This window comes from Aphelocoma coerulescens, assembly GCF_041296385.1.
Source record: "Aphelocoma coerulescens isolate FSJ_1873_10779 chromosome Z unlocalized genomic scaffold, UR_Acoe_1.0 ChrZ, whole genome shotgun sequence".
Lineage (NCBI taxonomy): Eukaryota > Metazoa > Chordata > Aves > Passeriformes > Corvidae > Aphelocoma > Aphelocoma coerulescens.
In genome coordinates, this window is record NW_027184085.1 from 62,745,372 (window position 1) to 62,760,055 (window position 14,684).

The 14,684-nt window shown below is 39.0% G+C and overlaps 1 protein-coding gene across 3 annotated transcripts in view; it reads left to right on the forward strand.

The window, feature by feature from the left end:
* Positions 1–14,684, forward strand: part of PCSK5 (proprotein convertase subtilisin/kexin type 5) — a 228,352-nt gene that overhangs the window by 34,017 nt on the left and 179,651 nt on the right. For all 3 annotated transcript variants that reach the window (XM_069000752.1, XM_069000754.1, XM_069000753.1), the window contains exon 3: positions 14,234–14,347. In XM_069000752.1, the coding sequence (XP_068856853.1) occupies positions 14,234–14,347 (114 nt within the window). The remainder of the gene's footprint in view (positions 1–14,233; positions 14,348–14,684) is intronic.

Below are 14,684 nucleotides of genomic sequence, written 5' to 3' on the forward strand. Positions count from 1 at the left end.
AAAGTGCATTTATAGGTAAAAAATGACGGGACAACTAAATATTTAAAAAAAAACAGGGAGAGCTAGTCCTCTAATTTTTAATCTGTGTTCTAAGAGCTTGATAGTGTAGACAGCAGCTCTGACAGCTGCAGGGGTCTTGTGTTTCACTAAGGGTACTTAAGCTGTTGTTAAAGTCAGTTTGCATTGAGAGTGTTAGAAAGACTGCAGATTGGTGGTTTGGCTACTGGGCTGTAAAATTGCTGAATGTCAGAAAGTGTCAGAAGAGGAGGAACTGAAGAGATCCTAGTTTTGATCTTTTAGAAAGATGCACCATTCTGGAAGCAGCTGATCCTGCAAGGCCAAATGCCAAAATATCAGCAGGGAGAGAGGAAGAGATTGAAAGAAAACACATTTGGAAGGGCAGATCTCAGAACTAACTGTAAAGAAATGTAACAGAAAGCTTCTACACACCATTTCCTGAGGAGATCCAGCTTACTCTGATGCTGATGATATTGGTTGTATTGCAGGACATTCATAGAAAAATGAATTAAAGTTCTTTTTTTTTTTTTTTTTCCTCTCTTGCATTTGGAAAACATTCTGGCAGTAATGTATGCTCCTGACATAATGGATCAAGATTTTTATACATCTGTTTTCCTGCTTCTGACAGGCAAGACAATAATGTTTAATTCCAGTGGTTGTTATTTCACCCAACTATTCTAAATGGGGACAGCAAGAAATCATGAGACACATAGATAATTTGTCATATCTGGGATTATTAACAGGTAATTGAAGGCAGGAAAAGGGAGCTGGAAAGACACCCCTCCCCACAACAAAGCAAAAGAATCTCCCCACTACCTAACTTTTTGTGATCCTTTCTTTTAGGATCATTTTGAAAGCCCGTGTCACTGAAAAGCCACTCATCATCCTTGGCTGATCTCTATTACTCTTAGCAGATCCTCGCCAGCTTTAGTGACTCAGAGGAGGTGCCAGGCAGCTGTGTCCTGTTTGCAGCTGTGCTGCTTGAATGTGTGCAGCCTTCATCATACAACTTTGCTCCCTCCCACTTCTGCCTCCCCACCTGCAAAACACAGACAAGGCTGATGGTTGAATAAAATTTCTGCCAGTGGCAAATGCAAACCAGACTGCTATGTATTTTATTCTGTGAAATTTCATTTCTTTTGGTGTCGCACAGAATGTTGTATGAATCTGAGCAACATTTTAGTAGAATAAAACACTTATTCCAAATCCATATAATCCACTTAAAGCAGTTGTATCCATTGCAGTAATGAGTATTTTAGACCAAACCACTGCAGGTGTGTTGACTGTTGCTTACATAACCTGTGTTTAAACTAAGTTATTGTTTGACATTATTTTTCCCATTTTTAAAAATTTATTTATTTCAAGGGAGAGTAAATGCTGGCGCTCTCATTGGTGCTGAAGTTATATATAAATATATATAAAGGCCAGAATATTGGTGTAACTTCACTTTTGTAAAGGATGCAGATTAAAAATTTCTTTTTAAGTAGCTTTACTAAACTGAGATTCAATTCACTGTTTTATCTGTAGTTGTTATAACAACTTCATGTTTATACACACACTTCATGTTTATATATATGCTTTGTGTTTTATGTATAACAACTTTGTGTTGTAACAACTCTATATAATGAAACCAGAATTTCTGGATTCTAAAAGGTTTTCTGACTTCCAGACTGTTCCTAAAAAACTAGTTCTCAAGAATACAAATACCAATAGACTCATAGTCTTTGAGATCAAAAGAAAATCCTGCGATCATCCAGTCAAACCATATTTTACAGCATCAGAATTAATTTCTATTTGATGCAGAGTGTAGGTTTTAGAAGTTTTCCAATTTTAATTAAAACTGCCAGCAATGCAAAGTATCCAGAAGTTTTTAATATGTTCTATTTTTGCTTTATGTGTGGTTATTTAACTTCAACTTTCAGCCATTTCAGACTCCTGTAACTATTTGTGAGTTTGAAGAATACGCCTGTACAGCAGTTTGATGACCTGGATATGTGTTTGGACACTGTGACCTAAAAATCTTCCCTTTCCTCAGCTAAGAAGACATCCTAATGTCACTTCCTTGTGGATCTGATTTTCTCTTCATTTTATTTGGGCTTCTTTTCTGGGTCCTTGCTGTATTAATGCACTTCCCCTGCCTTGCATGAAGGAAACTAGCAGTGAGATTTGCGGCCTTGTTCAGTGCAGATGCTTGGTAAACTTGCTTGTCATTTTGTGAGCCCAAGTGAAGAGGTAGTCTGAAGAAAGTATTTGGATAATTGTTGCCATTGTGAGAGACTGAGATAGCTTATCATCTCTTCCGACTTTCACACCATTCTGGCAAATAGTGGAAGTGCAGTCAGGTGATTTTAAGCTGTTGTCTGATGCTAATATGTGTTTGTTTATGCCCTAAAATCCAGTTTTGCATTTCAGCCCTTTCTGTCAGCAAGTAAAGGAACTGGATGAAAGATTAGAGATCAAATAATGGTAGTAATAGGAAAGTTTATGAAAACCAGTGCAGTTTTTAAAGCTTCTGAAATGTCTTTCCTGATGAGAGCAGACATCTTCTGTAGCACATCTAAGATTCTATCAACCAAACTTAAGTTTGTGTACTCCAGAAAATACATGTTTGTACATTTGAAGTTTGTCTTGGTCAGGAAAAAAAATTGTTTTATTAGTACTGTAATCATATGAAAAATCACATTTGTATTAGACCATCTGAAGTCCTTTTATTCCAATGGAAGACAGTGTAGAAATAGCCATAAAGATTGCTACAGAATGAAATAAACATAGATGAAAGAAATTTTGTGACAACTGTAGAGACCACATTGTAACCCTGTAAGTCATATGATTGGAGACCAAAAAGTTCAAGTATATGCAATTTAAAAGTTTATCCCATAAATGATAGCCATGGATATAACAATCTTTATTTCTTTTTCTCAATAATATGACAAGTGTTGTGAATTATGAATCCATAACAGAGTCACTGTTGTGGTCACACTTCAATTGCCAGAATATGCACAGGGACCATCCTGAAGTTGCAAAACAGTGATGTTACCCTTGATTCAGCTGAGGCTTTAAAATAAATGGAAGTAACCAGCCAGTTTGTTAATCAGGCATCACGCCAGCCTGTATGTTACCTGATATGCAGAAATTGAGAGATACGGCCTCATTGGAAGTGCTGTCAAGATTTTGTGAGGTATGGGATTAATAGTTCAGTTGAAAAAACATTTGGCTTTCTCTGGCCTACTGACTGTAGGAAAAGGAACTTCAGTCCTTTTATATTTGCTTGAGGGTTGGACTGCAGTGTTTTCTTAGGTTGGCTGTATGTGTCCTTCACAGGTAGGTTTTGGCAGTTTATTTTAAATGGTGATGACAATTATGTTTAAGAGGGGCAGTAATCAATCTTTTAATAGCAGTGAAGTTTACTGACATCTGCAAGACTGGGTTTCAGGACAGAAAGAGGCAGCTTGTTCCAGAGGTAACTGCTAACAATTCTCCTCTATTGACTTGAAGTGATAGATCAGAGACAAGCACATTGGCCATGAGAGAGTGGTGTTCCCCAATGTTTAGTGTTGGGATCAGACCTGTTTAGTATCTTCATCAACAACCTGAATGAGGGGATCAAGTACACCCTCAGCAAGTTCACAGATGACACCAAGTTGGGTAGGAGTGTTGGTCTGCTGTAGGGTAGGAAGGCTCTACAGACGGATCTGGACAGGCTGGATCAATAGGTTGAGGCCAATGGTGGGAGATTCAATAAGCTGAAGTGCTGGGTCCTGCCCTTGGGTCACAGCAACCCAATGCAGCACTACTGGCTGGGGAAAGAGTGGCTGGAAAGTTGCCTGGTGGGAAAGGATCTGGGGTTGCTAGTTGACAGGGGATGAACATCAGTCAGCAGTGTGTCCTGGGTGGCCAAGACCAGTGGCATCCTTGGCTTGTATCAAGAATAGTGTGGCCAGCGGGGAAGTAACTGGTGAGGCCATACCCAAATCTTGTGTTCAGTTCTGGGTTCTTCACTTCAGTAGAGACATTGAGGTGCTGGAGCAAGTCCGGAGATGGGCAAAGAAGCTGGTGAAGGGTCTAGAGAGTAGATGCTATGAGGAGCAGTTGAGGGAGCTGGGGATGTTAATCCTGGAAAAAAGACTAGAGAAGACCTTACTGTTCTGTATAACTACATGAAAGGAGGCTGTAGGAAACTGGGAGTTAGGCTTTTCTCCCAGGTAACAAATAACGGGATGAGAGGAAATGGTCTCAAGTTGTACCAGGGGAGGTTTAGATTACATATTTGAAAAAAAAAAATTATGGAAAGTGGAACTGCCCAGGGAAGTGGAGTCACCATCCCTGGAGGTGTTCATAACACCTGTGGAAATGGCACTAAAGGGCATGCTTTAATGTTGAACACAGTAGTGGTGCTGGGTTGATGGTTGGACTTGATGATTTCAAGGGTCTCTTCCAACGTTAGTGATTGTATTATTCTAAGTAAGAGTAATTATGAAATTGTGCTACAAAGGCATCTGAAATGCCAAGGAACTAGGTAAATGGGGTGCTGTAAAATATGCCACTCATACTTCCATAAAGTGTAAAACTCAACAAAAATCTAACGCTAAAGCTTAGTATAAGCGCTTTGGCTCAATTCTGAATTTTAAATACTACTTCTAAGTATATGCTATAAGCACAGTTGGCTTGAAAAAAAAAAAAATTGTCCTTTTCTTATGATTAAGGATAGACAGTAGCAAGACAGGCACAATCAAATAAGCCCAAATGGGATCAAGTTTTCCTGTGGTTTAATGTACTCTGATCAGAAAACTGCTTAATTTGATATTTAGTATATGCTCTGTGACTGAATTTTTCCATGGCAGACTTATGTGAAAAATTTCCTTAAAAAATTAAGCAAAAGTTCTGGAAATAGGCTGAGTTATTTGTGGTACTTTCTTATGTTCTATTAAGAGGGTTTTGGTCAGTGAAGAGACTGCTCAGGAGATGTATTTACTTTAGTAAGTCCAGTATACCACTGATGGATATTACATACCACTTAATTATGGAATACTTTTACTGTCTTACTAATTCTCAGTGGATTTTCTAAATGGCAGTTGAAACCATGGCAAACTCTTGACTGAATCAACACTTTTGGAATTACACTGGTGTTTTTGACATTTGAGTTTAACCCTGTGGGAGAGATTTGTCTTCCGAACATGTCATTAAATGAGTTAAGGCCATCTTAAATTAGCACTTGCAGATGTCACAAGTACTTAAATGATTTATGACATGAGTTGAAGGACTGACCTAAGGAAAGAAAAAGATCACATCAGAAATTTCTACAGTTTTTTTTAGTATACATAATAATTGCTACCGTAATTCAAACATGAAATCCAGGATAGTTCAGCTGCCAGATGTTAGATTCCAAAGCTAATGAAGTTTAGAAAGCTTAAAGTTTTATTCTCTAGTGAACACTGGGTCAGCCTTTTGGTTTATTAAGAATATGCAATTTTAGGCCTAAGTTAGATGGAGTTGCAACATACAAGTTTACATTCGGAGTGATATTAACACTAATCCTCCCCCTACATTGAAATTCAAGATGATACATTGTCCCAAGACTAGGTATTTCTAGATACTAACATTGTAATCAATGATGTAAGCAGAGCTTTAGATACTGTACCAAGCAGACCTGTCAATTAGAGGACTCTTAAAATTGTGTTCAAAATTGTGAGCTTGTAGCCCTTGAGTTTTTACAATGTGAGGTGTGTGACCTGTGGCTAAAATTTATAAACTACCTTGTATAAACATAGAAGTTGCTTTTGAGCTTGTGCTGTAGACTTTTCCTCACTGTTCTAAGGCTGAGTTATTTTGGAAACTGAACCAGAGCATCTGAGTTGGTTAGGCCACTTCAGACCTGAGGAAGGGAAAAATTCCCAACTGCTTTAGATGCTTGCTCTTTGCATATGACAGCTGGGGCTGGTGCTGCTGGAAGCCACTGGCCGGGAGCCCAGGCTCCCTGAAACTTGTTCTCAGCTCTCCCACAAAACTGCTGTGTGATTTCAATCCTGTAATTTTGAGCTGCTTTATGGTCAGCTGTGGTACAACGCTCAAGAAGGGAGGAGGTTGGGCAGTGGCTGTAGCCATGTTCACTTATCAGTTACTGCAGCTGTACCTGTGAATAGAAAACCTGTCAAGACTTCCCCAGGGAGAGAAATTGTGGGTCCTTTTGCCTTTGATTGTTCCCTGGTTTTCCAGTCATCCATGAATCCTGGCCAGCAACAGATATGCTGAGCTTTTCCAGAATTTCAATGTGATGCTTTTGCCCTTCCCAGCAGCTCTGGCTGCTAGTATATTGCCTCGGGACATAGCCTGTCTTCCTTCATCACTAGCCAGGCTATTCCCTTTTCTGTTCACAATTTCTTCCTCTACAGCCTTTTTCCTAAATGAAGAAGACTTTTTTGCCACAGTTTTAGGCTGGTATGTATGGATTTATGTAAAGAGCTTGTAGCTCTAGGGGCGGGAAGGCTACAAGGGAAAGGCGAGGGACATTTCAGTTACATTAAAATGCTTAGCTGTGAATTCTTGTACCTCCTGGATGTGGAAGTATGGTTATACTGCTACAGTTGATCACAAATATATAGCAAAGCAGATAGAAACCACTTAAGTCGTATCAGGACTGACTGGCTTTTCTGTGGCTATGAAGTTGAAAAATGTGCAGTGAATTTTAGCTTTGGTCCATGGGAAACACTGCAGTAGTTTGGCCTGCTGTTGTGCAAGATATATTTCTTTGGGCTTAAGTGGTAATTTCAAGGATTATCTGCTGTCTTTTCTCCTCTGCTTTTCTGGTTTCTGCTCAGTCTGTATTAACACGTGTTTCTTCTTTTATCTTACTTTTTTTTTCAGAATCTGTAGCATAATTATGACAACTGCTTTGGTTGTGGATGGTCATTGACCTTGCTGGAGAAACACTTTCTCAGTCAGCAAGAATGCATCACATAGCACTGCTGGAGTCATTCACTTTTTATCCAACTTTAAACCCCTGCATTTGTGAAATGGTATCTGCAATAATTTTCCATGATCTTGACCTTTGTCAACATCTACTTTACCAACTGTCTTCATCTATTTTTATGGTGAAAACTGGCTGTTGCTTTTGTGAGTCAAAGAATAATAGGTTAAGAAAATAGCTAGGATTTTAATTATGGTCCAAAAAATAACACAAAATTTATCTTAAGATGAGTAGTCCAATTTTTGGGGGTCTCTTTTTTGTGACTGCACATAGATAGCAGTAGGTGTGTCAACAGTCTTCATCACCTCTCCTGCATTCCTGAGTAATGGCTTGAGCCTCAGTTGTTCAGTAACCTGGGTATGGCCCTTGGATATTGATATGTCCTCCTACACACTTTAACCCTAAATCACTGACCTTTTGGTTTCATTACAAAGTGAAATGCAAAAACAGAATGTTGTCAAATTATACACTTATGTAGAGCCAGTATTAGAGAAAACTTCATGACAGGACAACTAAAGTACTTACTGGATTTGTTAGAAACATGGAATCATAGAATTGTTAGGGTTGGAAAGGACATTAAAGATCATCTCGTTCCAACTCTCCTGCCACAGGCAGGGACACCTTCCACTAGACCAGGCTGCTCAAAGTCCCATCCAACATGGCCTTGAGCACTTCCACGGATGGGGGTATCCACAGCTTCTCTGGGCAACACGTTCAGTGCCTCACCACCCTCAGAGTAAAGAACATTCACCTTGCCTAATATCTAAACCTACTCTCTTTCTGTTTACAACCATTACCCCTCATCCTATCACTACACTCCCTGATAAAGAGACCTTCCTTATCCTTCCTGTAGGCCTCCTTCAAGAACAGGAAGGTTGCTGTAAGGTCTCCCCATAAGACCTTCTCTAGGCTAAGCAATCCAAACAGTCTCAGCTCTTCCTCATAGCAGAGGTTCTTCAGCCACCTGATCATCTTCATGGCCCTCCTCTGCCTGTCTCATGCTGGGCACCCCAGAGCTGGATGCAACAGTCTAGAGAGTGAGGTAGAGGAGAAGTGTCTCTTGATATTGCCCAGCATACAGTTGGCTTTTTGGGATGTGAATGCACATTGCTGGGTCATGTTCAGTTTCTCATCCAACCATATGTCTTAAGTCCTTCTCTGCGGAGCTGCTCTCAATCCACTCATTAAACCTGTATTGAGGTTTAGTATTGCCCCAGCCCAGGTGCAGGACCTTACACTTGTCTTGTTGACCTTCATGTGATTCACATGGGCCCATGTCTCAAGTCTGTCAATCTCCCTCCCTCTGGATGGCATCCCTTCCCACTAAAATAGGAACTGTTAGAGCAATTTTTCTCCTATGACCTATTCTGGGACAGCACAGTCTCATATTCTGTCTCTGAGAGTGCCATCCTCACTTCTGTTCTTTTGTAGCAGGGTCTTTCAGAACTCATATATACATGAGTGTTGAGGGTCTTTAGGCAAGAAAAGAATGAAGTGCATATGCAGCATGAGACCATCCTAGCTGGGAGGGAGGATGCTTGCCCAGAGCAATCTGTCTGTAGACAAATTCCAAGTAAGAGTGCTGCATTGCTGTTCATTGCCTGTTTTCCATATGATAAGGTAGCCCCTTTTGCTGATCTGTTCTCTGGGTGTTACCTTCCATGTCCCCTGTCTAGGTTTTTTCTCTTTTTCTCTTTAATCTGCAGTGTTCCTGTGGCACCTGCTCTCTTGTTATGTCAGAAGGAATTTCCAATTTCTTCTTACAGGCGTAGGACAGATGAAAGTGAATGAGGCAGTACAAGGGGTACAGTTACAGTTTGTTAGGAGTGGCACCTTCAGGATCTCTTCTTCACAGACTCCAGACCCACACCTTCATATTTAATTTTGTCATAAAAGTCACAGATTCTGGTATGAAATTTATAACTTACTTCAGAGTTAGAAATCTTTTTTACCCCAAGCATATTTTCCTCAAAATGGAAAGGATTACGCCTTCAGCTTGCCTGTAACTTCTGCTATATAGTAATGGCATTTTCACATGTTAGCGTTGACACATTTTCAATAATTTTGAAATGTTTATTCCAGCAGACCCTCTCATGTATATTTGAAAAAATTCTCTTTCACAACAGTGTTTGTATGTTAAAAATCATGCTGCTTTGATAAATTGGTGGGATTTTCTTCCAGTGTGTAAATTTTTTTTCCTTTATTAAACTTTTTATTTTCCCAGTTTATAACACTGGGTGAGGGAGATCTTACTGCAGCACACCTATATGGGGCTCTTTTCCCAAGAATTCTGTTGAATCAATGTGGCTGAAAATGGTAGAAAGTAGTTTTGATTCACACAGAGATAACATTTCATTTCAAATTGTAGCACTTAGAGAGAGAAAAAGTGCTTGAATTAGCTCAGAGCAGCTTTTATTGCCATAGCAGTATTTCATGCAGGTTTGTGAAGAAAAACTGCATCATGCACAGAACAATGCTGAGAGTCCTGAACTGAGGAGACTGAAAATTGTGAATTTTAAAAATAGCTTGGTCTTCAGTCCGGCTTGGCTTTGATTCCTAGACACTCAGGGAACAGAACTTTTGAAGCTGAGGTCAATGGGAAAATGTCTTTTGTTACCCCTCAGTAAGTGTGAATTTATGGAAATGTTAAAATGAACTTCATTGTTTACACAGACTCACCTTTTCACAAGAAATGAGAATCTGTATAATTACTCCAGAAAGATTCTTTTTATACAAATGAGCTCCTTTAATACAGAATCAAACAAAACCAAAATATACCAGGCATTCTGCAGTAACTTGTGAATACCCATAAAACACTCAAAGGTAATATGTGTCACAATACTAAAATAACTTCCGAGTCTTGACCTTGTTTTCATCAATATAACCTAGTGATTGTACAGTGTAAACTATTCTATTTAAGTAGCAGTGATATTTTCTGTAAACAAAATTGTATGCATTGACTTGTCAGATGAATAAATTCTCTTCTAGTGATGTTTTAAATTAAGTTCTAAAAGGTTGTATCAATATAAACTCAGAATAAAAACAATTAATCAGCAGATCTCAACATTAGGAATTTGCTTAAAGTCTTCCAGGCAAAGCCATAAGTAGGACTGTGATCAGGCATGTCGGGATGTTTTAAGTTACTCTGTCTAGCATCCTGCATTGTCTCCCTTGTAGCAGTGCATGGTCACTGACTGAGTGGTCAGTTTGACTTCCCCTTTTCACTGATGTGGTTATCTGTAGTGTACAACATGAGTCCTAATGTTTTATACCAGGTTTGTCTAGTCTGAAGAAAAGGAGACTGAGAAGCAACCTGATTGCCCTCTACAGCTCCCTGAGGAGGAGACAGAGAGAGGGAGGTGCTGATCTCTTCTTCCTGGTATCCTGTGATGGGACATGTGGGAATAGTTCAGAGTTGCATATGGGGAAGTTCACACTGGACTTCAGGAAGCATTTTTTTACCGAGACGTTGGTCAAACAGATCAGTCTTCCTGGAGGGGTGGTTGATGCCCCAGGCCTGTCAGTGTTAAAGACACATTTGGACAAGGCCTTCAATACTGTGCTTTAACTTTTGTTCATCCCTGAATTGATCAGGCAGTTGGACTAGATGATCATTGTAGCTCCTTTACAACTGCAGTATTCTATATGAGTCCAGTCTATTCCATCTAGACACTTGCATTCCATCATTAAAGAGCTACCTGCACTATCTTCCCATATGCATACTTACGCAAATGTGCCATTTACGCACGTCTGCATTTGTATGAAATTAAATGGCTCATTTACTTAGAGCAATTCTGTGCACACATAAAATTATCATTAAGTCTTGTGGGAAGACAAGAAGTTACGTTTCTTTTACTGGGTTTGCGTCTGATCATGCAAGCTGCAGAGCCCTTCTGCAAAATTACTCCTTTGTATGTTTTCCCTAATTTTGCAAGGAGCTGAGGAAATAGGAATTATGGGCAACATCTAGCATGCCCTGCAACAGATAGTCTTTTGTTAAAAGGTGCTAGATAAGATACAAACAAAAAATTTACCCATATCTCACTAAAATATAACCACCTACTATACTGTAGGCTTGCAGATTAACTCAGTTGATATAAACTCATGTACAAATACATACATATACATATATTGAAAATTCTTTATGTGTCAAATTATATATGTTCCAATAAACTGGAAGTGTGCAGTTCTGCAGTGTTTATGATTGCTTGGACTAAATAACTGATAATATTCTCCATAATATTGTCTGAAATAAAGGAAATGGAGAAAAGAAATTAACTGGGCTTTTTTTTGAGCAGCAGTGTATGCATGCATTAGTCTCCACCAGTACTATGCTACCTTTATATTTAAATCTTTTTATTGATCAGCAGATATTTGTACCTGAACAGGCAGTAATCAATGGAGACAACATGTCACAGTGAACAAGAGTTTGGCAAAGAGTTTGTCTAGCCAGGAAAACTCCTTTCATTTTATCCATGCAGAAATGGTATTAGGTTGCTGAAGTTCTGCTTAAACTTGTGTGTTGCACAGGCTCCAGGAATATATTATACTTCTTTGGTTCCGTTAGCAAAAGAAAGGTGTTTTCCAAAAATCCTCACAGTTGCTAGTTGTAGTTCCTATAGAAGCCTTGATGCACAGGAGTCCCTAATGCCAAATTAGATGCCCTGGGTCTCTGATTTATGGCTCCTCTAGGCAATAGTAGTGTTGGTGAGTTCTTTCATTAATGTTCATGCATCTGAACTAGAGGTAACAGTGGTAGAAGGTTTAATCCTCTTCTGCTGAGTCCGTCTCATTGGTTTGTCTTTGCGGACACTTTTGCAACACCGTCATATTCTCAGATTATGTTGATGGTAGGCATGTTTAATTCCTCCCTGAAGACTCGAGATAGGAGTGAGTTATCAGGCATGGCATGTTGTACTCTGTGTGCTTTTGGCCTGTGAAGTGTTGAAATTTGTTGACTTAAACAACTTTGTCAGCATGGTTAACACACTCATGTGGTTAATCCCTTCAGGAGAGGGTGAGTCAAGATAACAGTAAATATTCTAGCATCATAGGAGCTTGAGACCCTCCACTTAGTTGAACATGTTTCTAGCACTGAGACCCAAATCTCGTAAGAAGACTTGGAAAGAGGATCTATATAAGCCCTGAAAGCCATGGTTGCTTTTTCAGACCTGTTGAAGCTTTTTTGTAAATGACTGCTAAATAATAGTAATAGAAGAAGAAAGGCCCGTGGTCTTGTGGCAGTCCAGGCAGGTGGGGAGTCAGAGACCAAACAGTACATAGGATGCCAGTCTCTTGGTTCGTGATGTGTTGGGAGGTATGGGCTATGCACAAGAAAAGAAGCTTTGAAGAATAACAAGCTTCTGTTGTGAGGGTCTGGAAAAAAAAGCATATATTAGCAGCAAAAGTCAGGAGAATAGGGTTCATTATTCAGTTAAAGACCAGTCTTTTCATGGAGGAGAGAGCTAGTTAAGAGGCTTATTGATCCCAGTTTAAAGCAGCCATTAGGCTTAGTTCTTACCAAAGTCTTTTGAGTTTCCTTTCTTTGACCTTTGCCCAGATATGCTTTGAGTGTCTTACAGGCCTCCAGACTTTGTTACGCCAAAAGGCCTAAGACTGACTAGCCATCACTTCCTGCAGATGACACCTGGATCCAGTCAGATCTGAAGGGAGCGGTTAGCTCTGGTCTTCTCATGAGGGATTTCAAACTGTAGTGGAAGAGGAGACAATAAGCAAGAGAGAAAGGTGCACTGTCAAATTTCTGTGTTCTCATAGAACCAGAAGGCAACTTATGATTGTTCCTAGAAGATTTAACAGAGAAATGGGTTTCAGTGTCGGCACTAGCTGATAGTCTGTGTTCTTAGACTGCATAATTTAGCCCCTAGAAGAATCCTTTTGATCCTGAAGTTAGTTCTTGGGAAGGAGAAAATTTCGTTTCTTCTTTATGAAAAAAACCATGAAGCCTTGCCAGCCTCTATAAGGACTGTCCGAGGAATCCTCTCTGGACAAATTCAGAGATGTTTTCCTGCATTTTTTTCTGACCAAGAAGTAGAGGCCAGAGTGGTATGTATGTCTGTCTAACGATTTGAAGTGAATGCACAGGAAAGAGATTAGCCTGCGAAGGGAAAATATTAATACCATCTCTGACCAGTGACAAAGAAATATGTGAGCTAAAAGTAACTTCTTTGATATATTTGTATGTTTCTGTGCATACACAGATATTCTTAAAGAGCACAAATAAAAGGTGCAGAGCTGGCTGCTAGGAGAAGATGGCTGTTTTGCTTGGAGAGAGGTGAATTGAATTTTTATAGTTATATGCCTTGAAACAATTCAGCAGAAATATAAGCTGCTGGATGTGTGTAAATATAACATGGGATTTTTTTGTGGTTAGTTCATATTATTTACATTTATAGAAATTAACTCCCATTTAGAATAGCTAATGCAGAAATAGCTGCAGAGTCCTCTCTGCTCTGAGGTTGATGTCACTTTTGGTGTCGCCTTTCTTTGGATGTGTCATGAATCTTTGAAGAGGTGTCAGACAGACAAAAATAACTTTCAGAATTAGATTTTTAACCCTTATATTTCTTTTCTTGTTTCAAGCCCATTTTTGTGTTTGTTTTAATTAGAGCTGTTGCTCAGTATCCAACTATTTCTCCCAGGGAAGTCCTTAATATGAAATGAAGTTCCAGAGTGCCTCTCTGAGAAACTCTTGACAAAGAGTCACTTTACTTAAAATAAGGTTTAGTTTTGGGGTTTTATTCTCTTCAAGTGGTGAAGATGATTTAGATACTGATCAAGCATGAATGTATTGAATGTATTTTTTAATGTTCTTGTTTTCCAGAACAGAAAGATAAAAATAAAAACAAACCCACCCTTTTAGAAATTCAGTTAACTCTTCATTGTAATATGCTGTTATATTTTGTGTATGAGTTTTTATGAATTCAAAAGAAGAATAAGTCTGATAAAGAGAAATAGTAAAATAATAGTATTTAAAAGATGATGCCCAATGAAGTACTTCTAGTAGGGTATTTAAGTAATTACTCAGGTAGATTTGTAACACTAGCTAAATTGAATGTATTCCTTAGTGAACAGTATGTCGAGGTGATTTGCACGATTTCTACTGCCAAAATGAACCCTCTAACATGAAATATGCCTTGGAGTATGGTAATGAGAAGGATCCCAAGTTTTCTCACATTTCTTGATAATCTCCACAGAACCGTAACACTTTCCATATGTTTTTCTGGTTGGCAGGTGGAGTGGATACAACAGCAGGTGGTTAAAAGAAGGATAAAGAGGGATTATAAGCCTGGTGGTACCCAATCCACTTATTTCAATGATCCCAAGTGGCCAAGCATGTGGTACATGGTAAGTACATACATGGTCACTGACTCTGTTTCATGCTAATGTTTCATTCTCTGGTTTGATATTTTGAAAAGAGGTGGAAGAATATGTTCAGAAAAAGCAAATTTGGGGATTTTTATGTAGCTAATAAAGGTCTGTAAACTCCTTAGAAGTATTACAAAAAATTTGTGGTGAGCCCTGCAGTAGGAAGCATTTATTGATGCTTTCATTCATGAATTCTTCCTATTGCAAGATGTTTCGAGAATTACTTATTTGAGGATAAGCTTTCAGCAAAGAGAATGGAAGGAACTTAGCCACAACTTGTGAGAACCCACTTGTATTTAATGCTTAATTCACTGTC